Here is a 25350-nt window from a genome sequence, read left to right on the forward strand (position 1 = left end):
TACAGGGTGCTGAACGAGTTAATGGGCTGCACTGATCGGCGGTAACTCTTTCAGCACCCTGGACAGTGACTAGCTCTGAAGAATGACCATGCTCGGCGCTCGCAAAATACAATTTTAATGAAATAAAAAATCAGTTCATACTTACCCAGAACTCCCTGCATTTTCCTCCTGTCCGGCCTCCTGGGATGACGTTTCATCCCATGTCACCGCTGCAGCCAATCACAGGCTGTAGCGGTGGTCACACCGGACTGGATGACGTCAGAAGGCCGGCCTCCTGGGATGACGCTTCATCCCACGTGACCGCCTCTGCAGCCAATCACAGGCTGCAGCAGCCACATGGACTGCAGCGTCATACAGGAAGGTCGGACTGGAGGAAGAAGAGGGACTCGTCACCAAGACAACGACCGGGGTACGTATGAACTGCTTTTTATTTTATTTTTATCAGCAGCCTCTTCTCTCTATCAGTGCTGGATAGAAATAAGTGGCTGCCGATTAGTGTAATATCTCTAATGTACTTCTGCCCGCCCGTTGCTAGGCAATGGCTCCGTCACACACGGATGGCACACGGATGCCTTCCGTGTGCCTTCAGTTTTTTTGACAGCGCCATTGACTTCCATGGGCCTCACGGTCACGGAATCTCGGACCAAAGTAGGACATGCTCTACTTTTGTCAGAACGGAGCAACGGGACCGTCAAAAAACTGTCCCGGAAGTGTGAATGGCCCCATTGAAATGAGTGGGTCAGGGTGCTAGCCGTCAGAAAAACGGCTAGCACCCTGAAGAAAAAGACTGAAGTGGGCATGAAGCCTTACAAATGAATTTCGGCAAAAGAGTACTGAAATTTGTCAATTTCACCTCTACTTTGCTTTGCTTTAATTCCTGTAAAACGCCTAAAGGGTTAAGAAACTTTTTAAATGCTGCTTTTATTACTGATGGAGGGGTGCTGTTTTTAAAATGGGGTGATTCATGGGGACTTTCTAAAATATAAGGGCCTCAAAGCCACTTCAGAACTGAACGGTCCCTGAAAAAATTAACTTTTGAAATTTTCTTGAAAATGTGAGAAATTGCGGAACTCAGGGAGATTCGTTCTGGCTCCCATAGAAATACATTGAGAGCCTGAGTTCAGATTTTATCAACTGCACAGCGATTCCAGACGTCAGAATGTGATCACGTGGGTGGCGCTGGACCCCACTGAAACACCAATGTACAAATGGAGGGGGGAAAAAAAAAAATTGGCTTGGTCCTTAAGAGGTTAGACACTCCGGGTGCGGTCTTACAGATCGGCTGCCGGGTTTGAGAAAACTGCTGTTTACCTGAAGAATCACGTGGCCATTGATGAATAAACCACATAAATGCCAGGATCCAAGGTTTCCCTGGAAACATTGGCCAGAGCATCATACTGCCTCCGCCAGCTTCTTCCAATAGTGCATCCTGGTGCCATCTCTTCCTCAGGTAAGCAACGCACACGCACACGCACCCAGTCGTCCACATAATGTAAAAGAAAAAGTGATTTATCCGACCAGGCCATCTTCTCTCATTGCTCCATGGTCCAGTTCTGATGCTCATTTGTCCATTTTCGGCGCTTTTGACGGTGGACAGGGGTCAACATGCTGCGATGCCTTGTGCATTCTGACACCTTTGTATCATAGCCAGCATTAATGGGAATCTATCAGCAATTTTGATCCCTTAAAACTACTGACAGTGCCATATAGTGGACGGACTAGCAGCGTAATCATACCTGGGGTGATGGTCACGCAGGTTGCATAACCGAGAAATCCAGGTTTTAATGTCCGCAGTGCCACGATCGCAAGTACTATAAAGGCAGCCCCTTCATCTAAACTGCTCCCTGCACTAAACACTCCCAGCCCTTCCCCTCTGAGTGACAGCTCTCGTAGTATACCGATTATACATTAGAGCTGTCACTAAGAGCAGAGGGGAGGGACTGAGAGAGCATTCAGTAAAGAGAGTCCGGAGTACTGAAAATGAAGAGACCACATCCATAGTACTTGCCGTTTTGGCGCTGGGGACATTAAAACCTATATTTCCAAGTCATGCAACCTGCATGACCATCAGCCCAGATATAGTTACGGTGCTCTCCTCATCCTCTATATAGCACTATCAGCAGTTTTGTGGGAGCGGACTAGCCTTAGCTCTCTATACGCATCAATGAGCCTGCACGCCCATGACTCTGTTGCCGGTTCACTGATTGTTCTTTCTTGGACCACTTTTAGTAGTTTCACCAAGCATACTGGGAACAACCCACAAGACCTACCATTTTAGAGATGCTTTGACCCAGTGGTCTAGCCATCACAATTTGGCCCTTGACAAAACCGTGCTTCCAACACATCAACTTTAAGAATTGACTGTTCACTTGCTGCCTAATATATCCAACCCCTTGACAGGTGCCATTGTAACTAGATAATTTTTGTTGTTCACTTCACCTGTCAGTGGCTTCAAGAGAGGGCTTGCATTCTCCTGAAAATCAGACTCAAAACTGACTGACTCAACTAAGACTAGGACACGTGCTCATTAGACTAGAACATATAATCTATTTTTGGGTAGAATTTACAAAGCAGTGTAACTTTTGACAGTTCCATTTCAGGAGCTACAGCTGTTGTATGTGTTTCCTCACTTTTAGCGAGCCACATGCTTCTAGACTCTTCGCGGAAAAAAATTAATTAAAAAAAAGGTGCTTGTATTTTAGGAAAATGTTTTTCTTTCAGGTATTCAGCTTCCATCCACATTCCAAACCAGCTCAAAATAATAATGCTGCTATTTGGTAGTTTCTGTGATTGTACCCCTTTCTGAGAAGAAATATCGGGTCATGCAGAAATCAGGTTAGAAGTTATGTTTCAACTGTCTGCTTTGTAGTAACATCTAAAGGATAGTGCTCATGGGGTGCTGGTTTTTATTGAAGAGACACAGCTGGTATGGATTCTTACAGGAAATGCTCCATTGGAAATAGTATAGAAACTTTCCAAAGGGTATACACAGTTCAAAGCAAAGAAGTAATTTTTTAAAGCAGTGTTTAAATATAAAATTTAGCGCACCGGATTATAGGTGTGAAGACAGCTAACCTGATGTACCATAATGTATGAGTCTAGGAACACAATTCATTTGGTTGAAAATCTATTTACGTAGGCTTACAGCATTCATCAGAAATGCACTAGAATGATCCCTGGTCATAAAAAAGCAATATAAATTTGGTATTGCCGGAATCGTACTGACACGCAAAACAAAGTTTACATGTCATTTATAATGCACGGTGAACGCTGTATAAAAAAACGATGTTTGCTGTTTTTTGGTAACTTTGCCTCACAAAAAATAGGATAAAAAGTGACATGTACCCCAAAATGGTACCAATAAAAACTACAGCTCGTCCAGCTATCTTTATTTAAATAAATTTTTTGTTTAATATTGACACCGTGTGGCTAAAAAGGGGGTAGTACAGTAGGGGATGTTTGTCAATTTCATTATGACATAGCATTTACAGTAGCTGGGATACATCATTCTTCATACGGTTATCAATTGCAATTTTACATGAATAGGGACACGATTATCAATGGGTCTTGTTCATGTGGTATTTATGATATACTGCCTTGGATGTTTATACGTCTAATCAGACATATCATATCTATCTATAGTGTAGGATGATCACTACATATATATAATTGATCCATTATATATGGTTCCCGGCTACTATTTGGAGTCGCTATATCATCTCCTACCTTATTATAAATATATATAAAAAAAAATTGTCAATTATTTGCCCCTTTAGATCTTTCCCTTGTGTGAAAGATCTCTTTCCAGGTTGTAAGTTTTCCGCTGCACAGTGAATTCTACACTGCGCATGCATGGAACTAATAGACTAGCTTTTGCCAAGATGGCCACCGCACTGTGCACGATCTAGTGCGCATGCGCGGGATTGACAACGTGTGATTTTGCGATGTATCACAGCTCTATTACACATGTGTGGTATACGTGGTATATACACATGTACATCTGAGACCATGAGGAATTCGTCCTTCCGTTTTTTTGCACTTGAGAATCTGGAATGATTTCATTATGTACAACTGGGTGAGTCATTATGGTATTAACACTCTTTTGTAACTAGGACTGTCTTTTTTTGGACCAGTCCCTTAATCACTATTATATATGTTTAGATTTTCACTGACAGTAATGTCTGTACTTTCACATTGCATTATTTATTTGTGCAGCTTGTTTTATATTGCATTGTGTCTTAGGCCCCATGCACACGACCGTGCCCGCAATCACGGCCCGCGATTGCGGGCACGGCCGGCCGCTGACTGACAGCCGCATTTTCGGGCCGTGCTCCCATACAAAGTATGGGAGCACGGCCCGCAAAATGCGAAAGAACGGACATGTTCCATAATTCCCGGAACATTTCCACGGCACGGACACCCTTCCATAGTGCTACGGAAAGGTGTCAGTGTTCAATGAAAGTGAATGGCTCCATTTTTGTGCATGGGGCCTTAATCACTGTTTTAACTTGATTGGGCTTTGTGAGCCTTTATATATGTATGACTTGAGGTGTGTTTTTATGCTTGAAAAAAGTCCTGCTGGACTGAAACGTCACATGGGTGAATAAACTGCTGATGTCTTTTAAAAGTGCTACCTCTGTCCATTTTTTGTCTGCCTGATATTGAGGACCGTGGACCAGGTCCAATTGAGGTGTGCACCCGGCTGCAGTCCAGGGCTGTGGAAAATATTTGTTTGGAGGTATCCTGAGGATAGGCCATCAATTTTTAGTGGCTGGAAACCCCATAAAAACACATTGCGGCGGTCGCTAAGGGAGTAAAATCATTTTTCTAATTAACGTATCAAAAATTTGATTTACTTTTTGAGATGCAGCTTCTATGCATGCACTATACATAGAAGTTGCATAGTGCCGATGTACATCATCCTATAGTCTGCACATTTGCGCATCGTTTCTGCAGCTAAAAGTGTTATATGCTGATTTTGCTGCGGATTTCACCCCTTCTACATTGAAAAGGGTAAAATCCATAGAGAACATCCAAAATAGAATGAGCAATCTGAGAATTTGAAAACTCACAGCATGCTCTGATTTACGTCCTGAAAATGTTCAGAAGCACGTGGATAAGATTTGTTCAAATCTCGTCCACATGGCTGGGACTGTAATCTGCCGCAGATTTTCCAGACAAAATCCGTCAGCTTTTCCGTTCAACCCTAATAACGATCACATCTAAGTTTATGAACTTCGATGTGATCAGTATTAGGGCTTGTCCACACGTAGCGGTATTGCTGCATATTTTCCGTCCGGAATTGTGTATGGAAAATACGCAGCAGAATATAGTATCAGCAAAATGGGTGAGATTTAGCAAATCTCATCCATACGCTACGTAAAATTTCCCACCAGAAATTCACCTGCGGTATGTGTTTTTCGTACCGCCTGCTGCGGAAAGTGGACAGAATTACTGCATTTTCCAGAGGAGATATCACCATCTCACAGACTTGGAAAAAAACGCAGCAAAACCCGCACCATTTTCTCCAGTAAAAAACGCAGGAAATGGTGTGTTTTTTCCCCAGCAGAATGTCTGCTAGTTTTAAGGGAAATGTTGCAGAAATTTTCTGCAGCAATCCTGTTACATGTGGACAAGCTCTTAGGCTTTATTCACACGGCTTTGAAAGACGGCCGTGTGACAGCCGTTCTTTTAACGTCCGTCACACGTCCGTTTTCAGAAGAATGATTTTCTATGGGTGTATTCACACAGCAGTTTTTTTAACGGTCCGTGAATAATGTCCGTCAAAAAATAGGACGTGTCCTATTTTTGGCCATTTTCACAGCCTGACGGCCTCCATAGAAGTTGATGGATCAGTTTTTAATGGCTGTCAATACATGTAACAACCGTTAAAAACTGATCTGTGACATGGGGATTGGCAAAGGGAACTACTAGTTCCCTTGCTGGCTATCGGCGGCTCGATGACACACACTCACCGATGCGGTGCCGACCTCTTCAAGTGTGGTCTCTCGTCTTCAAGGGTTCTGCAAAGGCGACACGATGACGTCGTCGCGCCGCCTTCGCAGATCCCGTGAAGACGAGAGACCACGCATGAAGATGGCGCTGCATCGGTGAGTGTCAACGCGTTGCCTTCGCAGATCCCGTGAAAACGGGCGACCTTACCTGAAGAAGACAGCGCTGCATCAGTGAGTATGTAGGGCATTCATGTCGGGCTTTGTGACATCATCTACATCGGGGGTGTGTGGCATCATATACAGGGGGCTGTGTGGCATATACAGGGAGGCTGCATAGCATCATATACAGGTATGTGTATGGCATCATATACAGGGAGGTGTATGGCATCATATACAGGGAGGTGTGTGGCATCATATACAGGAGGTTTGTGGTATCATATACAGGAGGTGTGTGGCATCATATACAGGGAGGCTGTAAATAGTGTCTAGGTGAACATGTGACATTCCTTTGGGTGTTTTCAGGGGGCTGGGACAAAAAAAGCCTGACAAATTAAATTCATCAGTTTTTTTAACGGCCATGAAAAACTGATGAAAAACGGCCATGAAAAACGGACAGACGGACTGGAAATGGATGAAAATTTGGAGACATACTGATGCAAACTGGCCATGAAAAACTGACAGTTGATCAGTTTTTAATTGGCATTTTTTTTCGTGTGAATATAGCCTTAGGGTTATCCTGTGTGTCAGCCAAGCCATTGTACCAGCAGACTGATGGATTCAGCTTACAGTGACGCTATGCAGTTCCTATGTATAGTGCATACATAGAAGTTGCATTGCAAACACTAACTAACATTTTTAATATAAGTCAATTAGAAAAATGTTCTTAAGAACAAACAAAAAAGGTTTATGCAGCCTTTAGAGCGCATCTAACTTTTCAGATGACTTTTCAGAATAAGCTGCCATAGTTACATAGTTACATAGTTAGTACGGCTGAAAAAAGACACACGTCCATCAAGTTCAACCAAGGGACGGGAAAAGGGAAGGGAAACATTTCTACACACAGGAGCTAATACTTTTTTGTTCTAGTAAATTATCTAAGCATTTTTTAAAGCCATTTACTGTCCCTGCTGTGACCAGCTCCTGCGGTAGGCTATTCCATAGATTCACAGTTCTCACAGTAAAGAAGGCTTGTCGCCTCCAGAGTTTGAACCTTTATTTCTCCAGACAGAGGGAGTGCCCCCTTGTTTTTTGAGGGGGTTTTACATGGAACAGGATTTCACCATATTTTTTGTATGTGCCATTAATATATTTATATAAATTAATCATGTCCCCCCTTAGTTGTCTTTTTTCAAGGCTAAATTTTTTCCAACTCCAGGCGATCCTTTCTATGAATTGGAGCCCAGAACTGAACTGCATATTCTAGATGAGGCCTCACTAATGCTTTGTAAAGTGGTAATATTACATCCCTGTCCCGCGAGTCCATGCCTCTTTTAATACACGACAATATCTTGCTGGCCCTTGAAGCAGCTGATTGACATTGCATGCTGTTATTTAGTTTATGATCTACAAGTACACCCAGATCCTTCTCAACAAGTGACTGCCCCAGTGTAGCTCCCCCTAGGACATATGATGCATGCAGGTTGTTCGTACCCAGATGTGTAACTTTACATTTATCTACATTAAACTTAATTTGCCAACTCTGTGGCTTGAAAAACAAGTGGTTTGTATATCAAGTGGAGTTCCAAAAACCGGATTGACTTACTGTGTTGTGTGTGACAAAGTGGGGGGCCATTGTATGTGATATATGTATTGATTGCTTGCTTGCTACAAAGTTTGCAAAAGTGACATAATTTAAAACCATTTTTCCTTTGCAGCTTCCTTCCTGCTGAGTAGCTGACTAGGGGGAGGGGTTAGCTGGTCCCAGGTGCTATAAATCAGGCCTCAGTACTCTGTAGGGCCTGCTCTGTGGATTGAAAAAACAAGTGGGTTGTAGATCAAGTGCAGTTCCAAAAACCGGATTCACAAGAGGAGTTAAGCCCCAGTAAGTAATCTTCTTCTACTTCTTTTTCTTTTTGATTAACAACTGTTCGCTGTTTTTTTGGTAACTTGGATAATGGATAGCAAGATTGGAGATTTTCTTCAGTGCACAGTTTGCCATATATATGCACGACTGGAGCCGGAGGTCCAGGGTGAATACCTCTGTGGCAGATGTGAGCATGTTGGTCACCTGGAAGCTCGTATTAGAGATCTGGAGGAGCAGAATGCAACACTGAGGAGGATAGACAATCTTGAGCGAAGCATGCTGCTCACGGAGCATGCAGTTAGTGGGTTAGAACTGGAGGGTAAAGACATGGGTGAGCAGGATCAGGTAAGTAGCTGGGTTAATGTAATTAGGGGCAGTAGAAAGGGGTCAAAGAAAAGGAAGGCCGATCCGGTTTCTGAAATTCCAGGCAAAATTGCCAAGTTGGGTGATGATGCGAGGGTGTCGGTCTCAGAAATGGCAGCCCTAGTGGATACTGATCTCCCTAACAGCCGGGAGAACAGCCCATCTAGTAGTCGGCGGGATGGTAATGCAGGTAAGCCAAGACAATTGATAGTCGTAGGGGATTCTATAATCAGGAAGACGGATAGAATAATTTGTCGCCAAGACCACCTCAACCGAATGGTTTGCTGTCTCCCTGGTGCCAGGGTTCGGCATGTGGTGGAACGGGTGGACAAATTGCTGGGAGGGGCTGGTGATGATCCAGCTGTCGTGGTCCATGTCGGTACCAACGACAGAATAAATGGTAGGTGGAGGAGCCTTAAGAATAATTTTAAAGAACTAGGCTACAAGCTGAAGGGAAGGACCTCCAAAGTAGTATTCTCAGGAATACTGCCTGTGCCATGCGCATCACAGGAAAGACAGCGGGAGCTCAGGGAGTTAAATGCATGGCTGAAGTCTTGGTGTAGAGGAGAAGGATTTGGGTTCCTAGAGCACTGGGCTGACTTTTCATTGGGGTACAAACTGTATTCTGAAGATGACTTGCACCTAAATGGAAGGGGGTCCGCTGTGCTGGGGGAGAGAATTATAGCTGGGGTGGTGGAGTATTTAAACTAGGGCTGAGGAGGGAGGTCAATGTAGAAAAAAAAGGGGTAGCCAGGTTAGAGAGGGGTCAGACTATATTGGTGGGGGGAGAAACAGAATGTGGGGAGAGGACTAGACAACAAGATAAGGAGATCCTTTCGTTACAAAACATCAGTGTAAATAAAAAGGCCCAAATAATGTCAAATCACATTTCTGATAATAAAAGTGAAAAACTCACAGGCAAGTTAAAGTGTATGTTCACAAATGCCAGAAGTCTAGCAAGCAAAATGGGGGAGCTGGAGGCCTTGATACTGGAAGAAAATATAGATATAGTTGGTGTTGCTGAAACATGGCTGGACTCTTCACATGACTGGGCTGTAAATCTACAGGGTTTTACACTTTTTCGGAAAGACAGGACAAATAGGAAAGGTGGTGGGGTATGTCTGTATGTGAGAAATGATATGAAGGCGAGTGTGAAAGAGACAATAGTGGGTGAATACTGTGAGGAGGTTGAAACCTTGTGGGTGGAACTAGAAAGGGAGGTAAACACTGAAAAAATTACTTTTGGTGTAATCTATAGACCCCCCAATATAACTGAGGAGATGGAAGTTCAGCTATATAAACAGCGGGCTGCACAGGCGGGTACTGTAGTGATAATGGGAGATTTTAATTTCCGGGATATTAATTGGTGTCATGGTTCAGCTTCAACCGCAAAGGGGAGACATTTCCTCAACCTGTTGCAGGAAAATTTTATGGGCCAGTTTAAGGAAGACCCGACTAGAGGTGAAGCTCTGTTGGATCTGGTAATTTCTAATAATGCAGATCTTGTTGGGAATGTCAATGTTCGTGAAAACCTCGGTAACAGTGATCATAATATAGTTAAATTTTACCTATACTATAAAAAACAAACGCAGGCTGGGAGGGCAAAAACATTTAATTTTAAGAAAGCCAATTTCCCCAGGATGAGGGCGGCAATTCAGGATATGGACTGGGAAGAACTCATGTCAAATAATGGGACAAATGATAAATGGGAGATTTTCAAATCTACTTTGAGTTATTATAGTGCAAAATTTATTCCTATAGGTAACAAGTATAAACTACTCAAATTAAACCCCACATGGCTTACACCTTCTGTGAAAGGGCCAATACACGACAAAAAAAGGGCATTTAAAAAATACAAATCTGAGGGTACAGCTGTAGCCTTTGTAAAATATAAAGAGCTTAATAAAATCTGTAAAAATGTAATCAAATTAGCAAAAATACAAAATGAAAGGCAGGTGGCCAAGGATAGTAAAACAAATCCCAAAAAATTCTTCAAGTATATAAATGCTAAAAAGCCAAGGTCTGAACATGTAGGACCCCTAGATAGTGGTAATGGGGAGTTGATCACAGGGGATCAAGAGAAGGCAGAGTTACTAAATGGGTTCTTTAGCTCTGTATATACAACAGAAGAAAGAGCAGCTGATGTAGCCGGTGCCAGTGCTGTTAATATATCAGTTGATATACTGAATTGGATGAATGTAGATATGGTCCAAGCTAAATTAAATAAAATAAATGTGCACAAGGCCCCGGGACCAGATGGGTTACACCCTAGAATTCTTAAAGAGCTTAGTTCAGTTATTTCTGTCCTCCTTTTCATAATATTCAGAGAATCTCTAGTGACTGGTATAGTGCCAAGGGACTGGCGCAGCGCAAATGTGGTGCCTATTTTCAAAAAGGGCTCTAGGTCTTCCCCGGGTAATTATAGACCAGTAAGCTTAACATCCATCGTGGGGAAAATGTTTGAGGGGCTATTGAGGGACTATATACAGGATTATGTGACAATAAATAGCATTATAAGTGACAGCCAGCACGGTTTTACTAAGGACAGAAGTTGTCAAACTAACCTGATCTGTTTTTATGAAGAGGTGAGCAGAAGTCTAGACAGAGGGGCCGCTGTGGATTTAGTGTTTTTGGACTTTGCAAAGGCATTTGACACTGTCCCCCATAGACGCCTAATGGGTAAATTAAGGACTATAGGTTTAGAAAATATAGTTTGTAATTGGATTGAGAATTGGCTCAAGGACCGTATCCAGAGAGTTGTGGTCAATGATTCCTACTCTGAATGAATTTTGAAAATAGCCACCACATTTGCCCTGCGCCAGTCCCTTGGCACTATACCAGTCACTAGAGATTCTCTGAATATTATGAAAAGGGGGACAGAAATAACTGAACTAAGCTCTTTAACCCCTTCCCTCATTTTCACGTACATGCACGTCGGGGAATGCAGCCTGTTAGCGCATTCCCACGTGCATGTACGTGATGGAGATCGCGCGGGCACAGAAGCTGTGGACGCGCGATCGCCGCGGGAGGCCGGCTGTAACTGACAGCTGGGCTCCCGCTGCAACTGCTGAGATTGAAGAAATCTTCAATCTCAGCTGTTTAACCCGTTAAATGCCGCAGTCAATAGCGACCGCGGCATTTAAATCTATTGACAGAGGGAGGGAGCTCCCTCTGTCACCCATCGGCGGCCCGCGATTGCGATCTAAGGCTGCCAACGGGTTGCCATGGCAGCCGGGTGTCTAACAAAGACCCCCAGGCCTGCCCTGGCTGTATGCCTATTATGCCGTGCCAGAGGCATGGCATAATAGATTGCCTGTCAGTTTTACACTGACAGGCAATAATGCATTGGTATACTAAGTATACCAAAGCATTATATATGCGATCAGAAGATCGCATAGTGAAGTCCCCTGGTGGGACTAAAAAAAAAAATGTAAATCAGTTAAATAAAGTTTGTGAAAAAAAAAAAAAAAATTACAGTCAAAATCAAATAAAACTACTTTTTTTGCCCAAAAAGTTGTTTTATTTAGAAAAAGTGTCAAAACAAATCACACATACACATATATGGTATCCCCGCGATCGTAACAACTTGACCAATAAAATGAACACATTAATTAAACCGCCGGATGAACGGCGTCCAAAAAAAACGCAAAAAACAACGGCAAAATTCTCTCTTTTCTCCTATTCCCCGCATAAAAAATTAAATAAAAGTTAATCTATAAGTCCTATGTACCCCAAAATAGTACTAAAGAAAACTACACATTGGCCCGCAAATATCAAGCCCACATACGGCCACATCGACGGAAAAATAAAAAAATGACGGCTCTTGGAATGCGGCGATGCAAAAACAAGTAATTTTTTTCTAAAAGGGTTTTTATTGTGCAAACGTAGGAAAACATATAAAACCTTTACATATTTGGTATCCCCGTAATCGTGCCGACCCATAGAATAAAGTTAACATGTTATTTACGCTGCATAGTAAACGGCGTAAATTTGTAACGTGAAAATCAATGCTGGAATAGCGGCTTATTTTCAATTCTCTCCTAAAATAAAGTTAATAAAAGTTAATCAATATATTATAAGCATCTAAAAATGGTGCAATTACAAAATACAACTCGTCCCGCAAAACACAAGCCCTTATACGGCTATGTCGACGGAATAAAAAAAAAGTTATGACTCTTGGAATGCGATCGTGAGAAATCAAAAAATAATCCTTGGTCATTAACGTGCAAAATGGCCCGGTCCTTAAGGGGTTAAGAATTCTAGGGTGTATCCCATCTGGTTCCGGGGCCTTGTGCACATTTATTTTATTTAGCTTGGATCATATCTACATTCATCCAATTCAGTATATCAACTGATATATTAACATCACTGGCACCGGCTACATCAGCTGCTCTTTCTTCTGTTGTATATACAGAGCAAAAGAACCCATTTAGTAACTCTGCCTTCTCTTGATCCCCTGTGATCAACTCCCCATTACCACTATCTAGGGGATCTACATGTTCAGACCTTGGCTTTTTTGCATTTACACTACCGTTCAAAAGTTTAGGGTCACTTAGAAATGTCCTTATTTTTTAAAGAAAAGCACAGTTTTTTTCAATTAAGATAACATTAAATTAATCAGAAGTACACTCTATACATTGTTAATGTGCTAAATTACTATTCTAGCTGCAAACATCTGTTTTTTAATGCAATATCTACATAGGTGTATAGAGGCCCATTTCCAGCAACCATCACTCCAGTGTTCTAATGGTACATTGTGTTTGCTAACTGTGTTAGAAAGCTAATGGATGATTAGAAAACACTTGAAAACCCTTGTGCAATTATGTTAGCACCGCTGTAAACAGTTTTGCTGTTTAGAGGAGCTATAAAACTGACCTTCCTTTGAGCTAGTTGAGAATCTGGAGCATTACATTTGTGGGTTCGATTAAACTCTCAAAATGGCTAGAAAAAGAGAGCTTTCATGTGAAACTCGACAGTCTATTCTTGTTCTTAGAAATGAAGGCAATTCCATGCGAGAAATTGCAAAGAAACTGAAGATTTCCTACAACGGTGTGTACTACTCCCTTCAGAGGACAGCACACACAGGCTCTAACCAGAGTAGAAAGAGAAGTGGGAGGCCCCGCTGCACAACTGAGCAACTAGACAAGTACATTAGAGTCTCTAGTTTGAGAAATAGACGCCTCACAGGTCCTCAACTGGCAGCTTCATTAAATAGTACCCGCAAAACGCCAGTGTCAACATCTACAGTGAAGAGGCGACTCCGGGATGCTGGCCTTCAGGGCAGAGTGGCAAAGAAAAAGCCAAATCTGGCTAATAAAAGGAAAAGATTAATATGGGCAAAAGCACACAGACTTTGGACAGAGGAAGATTGTAAAAAAGTGTTATGGACAGACGAATCGAAGTTTGAGGTGTTTGGATCACACAGAAGAACATTTGTGAGATGCAGAACAACTGAAAAGATGCTGGAAGAGTGCCTGACGCCATATGTCAAGCATGGTGGAGGTAATGTGATGGTCTGGGGTTGCTTTGTTGTTGGTAAAGTGGGAGATTTGTACAAGGTAAAAGGGATTTTGAATAAGGAAGGCTATCACTCCATTTTGCAACGCCATGCCATACCCTGTGAACAGCGCTTGATTGGAGCCAATTTCATCCTACAACAGGACAATGACCCAAAGCACACCTACAAATTATGCAAGAACTATTTAGGGAAGAAGCAGGCAGCTGGTATTCTATCTATAATGGAGTGTCCAGCGAAGTCACCAGATCTCAACCCCATAGAGCTGTTGTGGGAGCAGCTTGACCGTATGGTACGCAAGAAGTGCCCATCAAGCCAATCCAACTTGTGGGAGGGCCTTCTGGAAGAATGGGGTGAAATTTCTCCCGATTACCTCAGCAAATTAACAGCTAGAATGCCAAAGGTCTGCAATGCTGTAATTGCTGCAAATGGAGCATTCTTTGACGAAAGCAAAGTTTGAAGGAGAAAATTATTATTTCAAATACAAATCATTATTTCTAACCTTGTCAATGTCTTGACTATATTTTCTAGTCATTTTGCAACTCATTTGATAAATACAAGTGTGAGTTTTCATGGAAAACACAAAATTGTCTGGGTGACCCCAAACTTTTGAACGGTAGTGTATATACTTGAAGAATTTCTTGGGATTTGTTTTACTATCCTTGGCCACCTGCCTTTCATTTTGTATTTTTGCTAATTTTATTAATTTTTTACAGATTTTATTACGCTCTTTATAATTTAAAAGGGCTACAGATGTACCCTCAGATTTGTATTTTTTAAATGCCCTTTTTTTTAATGTATTGCCCTTTTTACAGAAGGTGTAAGCCATGTGGGATTTAATTTTAGTCGTTTATACTTGTTACCTATAGGAATACATTTTTCACTATAATTACCCAAAGTAGATTTGAAAATTTCCCATTTATCATGTGTCCCATTATTTGACATTAGTTCTTCCCAGTCTATATCCTGAATTGCAGCCCTCATCCTGGGGAAATTGGCTTTCTTAAAATTAAGTGTTTTTGCCCTCCCAGCCTGTGTTTGTTTTTTACAGTATAGGTAAAATGTAACTATATTGTAATCACTGTTACCGAGGTTTTCACGAACATTGACATTCCTGACAAGCTCTGCATTATTAGAAATGACCAGATCCAACAGAGCTTCACCTCTAGTCGGGTTTTCCACAAACTGGCCCATAAAATTTTCATGCAACAGGTTGAGGAAATGTCTCCCCTTTGCAGTTGAAGCCGAACGATGACGCCAATTAATATCCCGGTAATTAAAATCTCCCATTATTACTACAGTACCCGCCTGTGCAGCCCGCTCCATCTGTTTATATAGCTGACCTTCCATCTCCTCAGTTATATTGGGGGGGGTTTATAGATTACACCAAAAGTAATTTTTTCAGTGATTACCTCCCTTTCTAGTTCCACCCACAAGGTATCAACCTCCTCACAGTCTTCACCCACTATTGTCTCTTTCACACTCGCCAGTATATCACTTCTCACATACAGACATACATCACCGCCTTTCCTATTTGTCCTATCTTTCCGAAAAAGTGTAAAACCCTGTAGATTTACAGCCCAGTCATGTGAAGTGTCCAGCCATGTTTCAGCAACACCAACTATATCTATATTTTCTTCCAGTATCAAGGCCTCCAGCTCCCCCATTTTGCTTGCTAGACTTCTGGCATTTGTGAACATACACTTTAACTTGCCTTTCAGTTTTTCACTTTTATTATTAGAAATGTGATTATTTGACATTATTTGGGCATTTTTATTTACACTGCTGTTTTGTAACAAAAGGTTCTCCTTTTCCTGTTGTCTAGTCCTCTCCCCACAGTCTATTTCTCCCCCCTCCAATATAGTCTGACCCCTCTCTAACCTGACTACCCCTCTATTTTCTACATTGACCTCCCTCCTCAGCCCTAGTTTAAATACTCCACCACCCCAGCTAGAATTCTCTCCCCCAGCACAGCGGACCCCCTTCCATTTAGGTGCAAGTCATCTGCAGAATACAGTTTGTACCCCAATGAAAAGTCAGCCCAGTGCTCTAGTAACCCAAAGCCTTCTTCTCTACATCAAGACTTAAGCCATGCATTTAACTCCCTGAGCTCCCGCTGTCTTTCCTGTGATGCGCATGGCACAGGCAGTATTCCTGAGTATACTACCTTGGAGGTCCTTCCCTTCAGCTTGTAGCCTAGTTCTTTAAAATTATTCTTAAGGCTCCTCCACGTATATTGGTAGTATTTCCCGGACCGAACACACTTCAGTGAGCTGGGCTTCTAGCGTCATAGTTATCTATGAAAACTGTCCCGTACTGTAATCATATTTTCAGTAGGGGACAGATTTCCCGTTGCGAGGGAAGGGATTCCTAGCGTCCTAGAGAACTATGATGTTAGGAGCCCGGGAAATACTGCCGACATACGGTCCATATATCACGGACCGAACATGCTCCTACTTCTATGGGTAGGCAGTTAAGAGACACACACCCCACCAGACAGATTTTACTTGACAACAGGGGGTAGACAGTTGATTACATGAAGGGGTGACACCTAGTGGCAGTAACCTCACACAAAATTTGCACAGATCGAACTGTAATAAGTAAATTACAAAATTGATATATAAATCAGGTATATTAGATTACCATAAGTAGTTTAAAAAGTTAGCGTACATTTAAAGTGAAGTATGAGAAATCCTACATACACAGCATTTTGTTTTTTTGTCATCTGTTCTTGCAGAGTTTTTAGGGTCATTAGCATTTTTATCAAAATGCTGCATGCTCTGTGTGTGGTGTTTTTTTCCTAAGGCTGGGTTCACACGACCATGTTACGTCCGTAATGTACGGAACGTATTTCGGCCGGAAGACCCGGACCGAACACAGTGCAGGGAGCCGGGCTCCTAGCATCATAGTGATGTACGATGCTAGGAGTCCCTGCCTCGCTGCAGGACAGCTGTCCCGTACTGTAATCATGATTTCGGAGTGCGACAATACCGAATGTATGTGTGTTTTATGTATTAAGAATTATATTTTAATGTTTGTTGTAAAAAATATGTCAGGAGTGGGGCAATGGCTGTATTACACAGCCGCAGCCCCGGTCATGTGCTACAATACTAAGTTGTGCGGCCGCACAACTTAGTATCGAAATTCATTAATTGACGGTATTGAACCGTTTAAGGGTGCACGGCATCTAAATAGTATAGATATTTCGATGCATCGTGCAACCCTAGTGGTAGACATGTTGTGTAAATCAAGTTGTACAACCTCCCAAAAATCCACTTCAATTCAAGGTTGCAATGCAACAAAACTGGAATAAAACCATGGGGGGTTCTAAGCACTGTACTAATATTGGGCTGTGTAAGTCTGCCTTCTAAGCCAATATGCTCAGGAAATGAGAACATTTACGTTAAAAGTTGCCTTTCTTACCTCTTCTCTGTGGTTCTTAATTGGCAAACAAAGAATACTTTGTGTTTTGTACCCAGTAATCTGGTCAACTTCAGCATTAAATCTGGAATCCTGTAAAGGAGAAAACAACATTGTATAATTAGATAAATTATAAGAGTTGATTCATTATTAGGAAAATTTGATGAGACGACAGACATTTCAGCCTAAATACTCAACATTAGCAGCATGCTATGCATTTTTCATAACAGAAAAAAAGCACTGCAGATTCCTAACATCATCTCTCTTCACAACAGAGAGTCTTGTCAATCCATCAAAATGGTAGACAAACCATAGAGCAGGGGTAGGCAAACTTAGCGAGGTGGAGATCTACTGTTAAATCTTGGCAGAGTCTTGAGATCTACTTGTGAAAGAACCATGGAGGGAATGATGTAACTAATAAGGGGCAGTGCAAGGGTCTTATAAGACACTGTCCCTTGATGGGTATTTCTTTTTAAATTCCATTTTAGTGCTACAGAACATACATGAAAATCCAGTACTGATCAGATGCTGCCACAGGCAGAATACACAACTATTACATCCAGTGACTCACAGGTGGCATCTCTGATTGCAGTCGTTCTCTTTCTTCATTTTCTCCATTTGGGCCAGACCACCATGAATGCTTCTTCCAGCCACGACTCATCTCTGCAGATATTGCCCTTAATCAGTAACAGTGCCCACATAATTGTACCAATGGGAGTGCCCCCATAATCAGACTTCCCAACTTTTAATGAATGTAAAGGACACGCTGTGAACACCGCCTCTAGCCATGCCCAAGCACACCTAGCTTCTTTCAGCAGACAGAGCCAAAACAACACTACAGATCGCCTCTCTTATCTAATGCGGATGGCCTCAACTCAGAACTGCAGGTGGGGGCGAGATGCAGGAGAAGGCAGCCAGGAATAGTTGCTGAACAACATGAGGTACTCACTCTGGCAGCACAGTGATAGGGTGAGGGGGCTTGGCGATGGCAACAGGACATGCAACAGACCTTACGAGCAGTGGGACAGCACTTGAAATTTGGGAATATCCCATTTAAGATCTTTGGGAGGTATGCACATGACTTTGTAGGCTCCCACACCGGTGTAACATAATAATAAGCATATAACAAACATCACACTCCAGCGTCACGTCCCTGATCACAGATCAACCCAGGCATCCAGCGGGGAGGGGGCTGTGCTCGGCTGTTTCCGTCAGTGCCATAGACTTTGAACGGAGCGGCAGTGAGCATACTCAAACGTCGCTCTATTCAAACTTCTCCTGGCACAGGTCTTACGGATGGGGAAACGGGGGACAAAGGACCCCATCTGGGGATCGGTGGGGTCCCAGTGGTTGGACCACACAATATTGCAGCTATCCCCTATCCAGTGGATAGGTAATAATTTATTACTGGAATACCTCTTTAAATCAGGAACACCAGATTAGGAGGAAGAAAGGGCTTCTCAGCAGCCACTGGTGCGACATGCAGACTCCATGTGCTCTAACTGAAAGCAACTGAACAACGCAGAGGAACACTGGGTAGCTCTGCTGTCCCGCTCCACCTGAGGACTTCTGATTACTGCAGATAATCTCCCGTGGCTCTGTTCTCCAGTCACAAGCTGGCCAATTTCAGAAGCCCAGTTCAGTGTCCTGCCAGAAGGAGCGGGTGATCCGTGTGAAAGAGGAGGCATACAAGCCCCTTCTCTACCAGTGCGACATCGGGACATGGGGGTAGTTGGGAGGTATGCTGTCCCACAGACGCCAGTAACCGTGCATCAGCCAGTCACTGTTCAGTCAGTACTGCAGAATTTTCTTTATTCTGGAGTGCTGATTGAATTACAGTACCTCCTATTTACTCGGCACATGTCGGCAATCGACCTGTCGACCATGATCATCGTGTTGCTAACCCCTGCCATAAAGGTACGATTAAATCAGAGACAAGCATTTAAAAGGATATAACAATTTTGACATGTTAAATCAACCATATTATAAAAGCAATCCTTGGAGCTCTGGCAGCTAAGACCCTGACGACCCTGAGAACAAGCTGTTCCAAGATCCAAGTATTAATGGAGTAGTCTAGGGCATAATGATTGCGACTGCAGGGCATGTGGCTGATCGGGCCTGGAGGGGAAGGGGCCCGGTAGCTCTAGTTCAAGCGCCATTCATTCTTACTATGGCGGAGCAGAAAGCCATTGGGTCCCTGTCCCAGCACTAACACTAAGCCACAAGCTGTTTTAGGCCTGGAGCCTACTACAGCTTCCTGAGGACATCAGCCTGACGTCCTGACGCAGGCCTAACTTCTATATGGGGGCACAAATAATACATGGGGACCTAAGTACTATATTGGGGCCTAAATACCATATGGGGTCACCTAACTACTATAAGGGGCATATCTACTATATTGGCTCACCTAACTAGTATATGGGGGTCACCTAACTACTATATTGGGGCAAAAATACTATACGGGGTCACCTTACCATATGGGGGCACATAACTACTATATTGGGCACTAAAGAAGGCAACTCCTATATGGGGGCACAAAAGAGAACTACTATTGTGTGGGCCACAAAAGTGAACATTACTACTGGTGAGCACTATTACTGTGTGGGTCACTAAGAGGACCACTATTACAGTGCGAGGCCTAAAGGGGGCACTATTATTGTTTAGAAATAGGTGGGGTGGATGTGGGAAAATCAAGGATTGTGGCTGGAATAAATCACTGGATGTAACAACATTGTATTCACTTGCAGTGAAACCTCTGTGAGATAACCACCAAAAATTGCATTGAAAATTTGTCTTCTAGGGGAAGTTGACTTCTCAAAGAAGATGAGCAGTATGCATAGTATATAGTAAAACTGAAAATCTTTCACAGGAAATCTGGTGTGGATAAGGGGGTGGTCTTCTCAAAGTGGTGGTCTTTTAGAAAGGTTTCACAATATATGGTCTGCAGAACGCCTGTTTAGAACTGGTATATACCACTATATGGTTACTGTATGGTGGTAATATTGATCTTAGTATAAGGGTTGTTATTCAGTAACAGTATAGTGGTATTATCCAGTCCTGATGTGGTGGCAATATGTTGGGGGGGTGGTATGGCTTGTTCCTTGCATAGTGGTATCATTGGTAATATTGGCCTAGCAAAGCGGCAGAAGCACTCAGATGCCTTCTTCGGAAAGATAAGCAAGCGGTGTATGGACTCATATTCTTTCTATTGGGCCTGTACACCGCTTGCTATGGCAACCAGAGGACTACAGTGGCCTTCCTGCTCTGCCAAGTACTGAAACCTAATAGCTTTGCTGACATTGTGACACTGACAGCTCTAATACATTGCACTACTTAGAACGAGCATGCTGCGGATTTGAAAATCCACAGCATGCTTTGCTTTCATTGAACATTTTTTCCACTACATGTGAATGGAGTTTTGAAAATTGTATCCACTTGTATTGTACCAGGGCCGGACTGGCCATCTGGCAGTTCAGGCAAATGCCAGATACGCAGGTGAACAGAGGGCCGCCTGCTGGCCGCGCAAATAATCAGTGTTGGACAGTGTCGGCAGCCTGCTGTCTCTCTGAGACGCGGCCGGCGGCGCCACTGAAAAAAGCCGCCGCCACCCCCTCCTGCACTAATTGTACCGGTTTTACAATGACTCTGACTGGCGGGCCAGAATGATTTGCCCCGCCAATCAGCGCCTTTCAACGATGCTAGCGGCACGATTAGGTCATCGCACCGCTTCCGTTGTTGAAAGGCGCTGATTGAAAAGGCAAGTCATTCTGCCCTGCCAATCAGCGCCTTTCAATGATGCTAGCAGCACGTTTACGTCATCACGACGCTTCCGTAGTTGAAAGGCGCTGATTGACAGGGCAAGTCAATCTACCCTGCAAATCAGCACCGTCGTTCAGCCCCAGCAGACCTGCTCAGAAGAGAGTAGGCCTGCATTGACACAGGACGGCGTAGGAACACGATCAAGGAGAGTATTTTTATTTTTTTTCACTTAAAAGTGTGGGTGGCATTATCTACAAGGGGGGTGATATATGTGGGACACTATCTACAGGGGAGGCTATATGTGGAGCACAGTCTACAGGGGAGGCTTTTATGTGGGACACTAAGAGGGGCTATATGTGGGGCACTATATACAGGGGGAACTATATGTGGGGCACAATCCACGGGGTGGCTATATGTGGATCACTATTTACAGGGGGTGCTATATGCGGGACACCATATACAGGGGGGCTAAATGCGGGGCACTAGCTACAGGGGAGGCTATATATGGGGCACAATCTGCAGGGGGCTATATGTGGGACACAATCTACAGGGGGGGCTATATGTGGGAAACCATATACAGGTGGCGCTATATTTTGGGAGCTATCTATAGGGGGGATCTATGGGGGGCATTATCTACAGGGAGCACTGTGTGTGTGGGACACAGTATATAGTGCTATTATAATCAGGGACAAGGTGTATGGTTCTATTATATTTAGGGGTACAGTGTGTGGCACCATGAGAATCTTATCTTCGTTAATAGGTGCAGAAATGTTTGAATAGTGAGAAGCTGAAGACATCTGAGTGGCAAACAGCAGAAATGGGCTGTGGCCGGGAGAAGTCGTCATCAGGTCTAGACCGGATGGAGTAGAAAAGAGAAAAAGAACAACTAGAATCTGAGATCGTCACTTAATGTAAATGTTTATTCTGCCTCTAATCAGTAGTGCAGTCACTGTATGATCTGCAGCGAGATGATGGGTGGTATGTTGTTTTCATTTTTTGGGAAACAGCAACTCCCAGCATATCCTTACCATTGTTCGGTCCATGCTGGGAGCTGTAGTTTTACGCCCTACAAACCCATACGATAGGGGTTCCCCTAAATTGAGCTGTATTTGTGCTGGTGCTGTATATATGTACTGAGCTTGGTTCTGGTGTTGTATATGTGTACTGAGCTTGGTTCTGAAGCTGTATATATGTACTGAGCTTGGTTCTGGTGCTGTATATATGTACTGAGCTTAGTTCTGGTGCTGTATATATGTACTAAGCTTGGTTCTAGCGCTGTATTTATGTACTGAGCTTTGATCTGGTGCTGTATTTATGTACTGAGCTTTGTTCTGGTGCTGTATATATGTGATGATGATAATTTAGCATTGTATAATGGTATAATTTGCAATCTTTATACGTTCGTATTAAGCCATGATCACGCAATCAGGATTTGATTAGGATTAAGTCCCTGATTCCACACCTAAATTCCTTTCAAATCCACTAACATTCTGCATCCATTACAAGCGAATGGGCTATTATATACCCCATTCACATGCAGCGGAAATAAGCCTACTTGAATTTTTTTCCGTTCCGCAAAGAAAAATCCTCTAGAATAATGAGAATGTTCATTATTCTCGTGGAAAAGAAGTGGATTTGTTGGAGTTGGAGCTATCAGGAACTATTCCTCTTTTCATTTACACCTGTTTTAATAAATCTCTCCATGTCTTGTATAGTTGAAAGGTGGTCCCATGTACTCCAGCCCAAAACTGGCAGCTGCGAATGGCCTGCGGTGGGCCTGTGTGCTTAAAATTGCCCTGTATTGTACTGTAATTTGTTTTTATGGCAGCCAGATTCCTAACAAAGGCCTTCAGTGTGGCCTATTAGGCTCTGCCAAAGGAATAATACACCGCAAAACAGAAACATTGCAGTGTATTATAAAAGTGATCAAATGATCGCATAGTAAAGTCTTAGAGTGGGGCTAAAAAATTTGTTCAAATTGTTTAATGAAGTTAATAATAAATTATAATAATAAATTATTAATTCATAATAATTAATAAAAAATAAATTAAAAATCCCAAGTAAAAAAATGAAGTCTTTTTTCCCCCTTACAAAATTACTTATTATGAAAAACCCAAAAATTACAAAAGCTACACATAATTGGTATTGCTGCATCTGTAAAGAACTCAAATATATAACTAACTATTATGTATGTACCCCAAAATGGAACCAATAAAAACTACAAGTCGTAAAGCAAAAAATAAGCCCTAATACAGCTACATCGGAAGAAAAGTAAAAAAAAGTTATGGTTCTTAAAATATGGCGACACAAAAACAAACACTTAAAAAAAAGTTTTAAATGTGCAAAAGTAGTAAAACATGAAAAAAACTATATAAATTTGGTATTGCCGTATTTAAAAAACAACCCTCACACGGATATGTTTACGGGAAAAAATAAATAAATAAAAATAAAAAAAAAGGTATGGTATTTGAAATGCGACAATCAAAAACCTAAAACAAAAGTCGCTCGGCCCAAAATAAAAATAGGCTGGTCACTAAATAGTTAAGAGGATTTCCACTCAAAACATAACAAAGGTCACTTAGAGATATTTGCTTTGTTTTCTGTGGTCATTCTGGAAAGAAGTTCCAGACGCATTGGTTGTCACTTTGAATTAGGGCCTGTTCACATCACCATTGCCCTTCCGTTGAGGGGTTCCATCAGGGGTTTCCGTTGGGTTAACCCCTCAACAGACAGGCAAACGGAAACCTAAGCTTCCGTTTCCCTCACCATTGATATCAATGGTGACGGAAATGTTACTAAAGGTTTCCGTTTTTCACCGTTGTGACAGGGTTCCGTTGTTTTGACGGATTCAACAGCGCAGTCGAAAACTCAGACGGAACCCCTCAACGGAAGGGCAACGGTGATGTGAACAAACACAGCCTTAGCTGCTAAAACTGTCACTTTGTTATTGATTTAACATGCTTAGAATCTAATTCAAAAGTGGCAATCTTTATATGTAGCTGTACTTTCTGTAGCTGCTTTTGCCAAAATTTTTGCTGCAACATAACAGAAAAACTGAAGAAAAAAAATTAATATCATTACTCAACTTTGTCTGCTTTTCTAAAGGCCCTTTTACGTGGGCCAGTTATCGGGTGAAAGAGCATTCATATGAACATTCGTTTCCAATGCCCTGTGTAAATAGTGTAGGGATCAGCCGGCAAACTTGCAAATGCTCGTTCATCGGCTCATTGCATCATTTATGCGGAGAGAAAAATGGTTGTTTGTTAAAAGGATATCTCCCCGTGTAAAAATGGGATCTGCTACCGACGAGATGCAAAAATGTATGATTAACGATCGTTTGTCCCCATACTTGCAATCATTGTGTTGTTTGAATGGAGCAAATGGGTGCCGATCGACAAGCTGCATTGTGAGTTCAGCCAAATGTCAAAATCTGCTGCATCTGATTCTGCTATAGAACAAACGGCTGACGTAGCGGCCTGCCCTTAATAGATGTTATTCTGAATTCTTAAATACAAACTTACAAGGCAGATTATCTAATCATATCATAATGGCAGCGCAATAGTGCTGTGCTTCATTCACAAAATATATGCTTCCCAGTGAAGAAATCAATATGTATTAAGCGTATGAACCTTATATGACCCGACACCTGCCGTTTTTAGTTACCGAACCATTCACTTTTATCAAGGACATTACCTAATAATAAATACAAATCTAGCAATATTATTGCTATAGTAACATAGTACGACACATTTCTCTTCTCTCCAGTCCTGTGTCACAGGATCAGCTGCACATGGCGACTGCTGGATTTACCGGAAGGGCACGCAAGTTTATTTATTTTTAATATTTTAATCTCATAGATTTCAATTCTAACAAGAAAAAAACCTGTAATTAATAAAAATCTGCTTAAACTACCGGAATAGTTAAAAAAAGGCATACTAGCCATGTACTGGACTGCATAATTGCAGGAGGTATTCCGTGGGATTCAAATATTTCTAAGTATGAAAAAGTATTACTCCTGGCATTATTTCTGCTACAGATTTATGAAATATACTAAAATTAGAGGTTCTTATTTATTTATAACTCTAGTAGACTAAAAATAAAATTTTGTGCCAAGTTTGCAGGTTTAGGCTGGGTTCTCACGTCGTGGTTTAAATTCCTATTTTTTTGCCGCAAACCGCTCCAATACTGCACCATTTTGCTGCGATAGTCCAGAAATCGCTACAAAATGGTGCGGTTTTTGCCGCCTTTTGCAGCAAAAAACGCATTCAAACCATAACGCGACCACCTCATCGAATAATAAAAGGATACAAAAAATA

At 42.3% G+C, this 25350-nt stretch overlaps 1 protein-coding gene across 1 annotated transcript in view; it reads right to left on the reverse strand.

The window, feature by feature from the left end:
- Nucleotides 1-25350, reverse strand: part of PDE5A (phosphodiesterase 5A) — a 325066-nt gene that overhangs the window by 278070 nt on the left and 21646 nt on the right. Inside the window, exon 2 of the mRNA XM_075860590.1 lies at nt 17279-17368. Coding sequence (XP_075716705.1) covers nt 17279-17368 — 90 coding nt within the window. The remainder of the gene's footprint in view (nt 1-17278; nt 17369-25350) is intronic.

This window comes from Rhinoderma darwinii, chromosome 1 (assembly GCF_050947455.1).
Source record: "Rhinoderma darwinii isolate aRhiDar2 chromosome 1, aRhiDar2.hap1, whole genome shotgun sequence".
Lineage (NCBI taxonomy): Eukaryota > Metazoa > Chordata > Amphibia > Anura > Rhinodermatidae > Rhinoderma > Rhinoderma darwinii.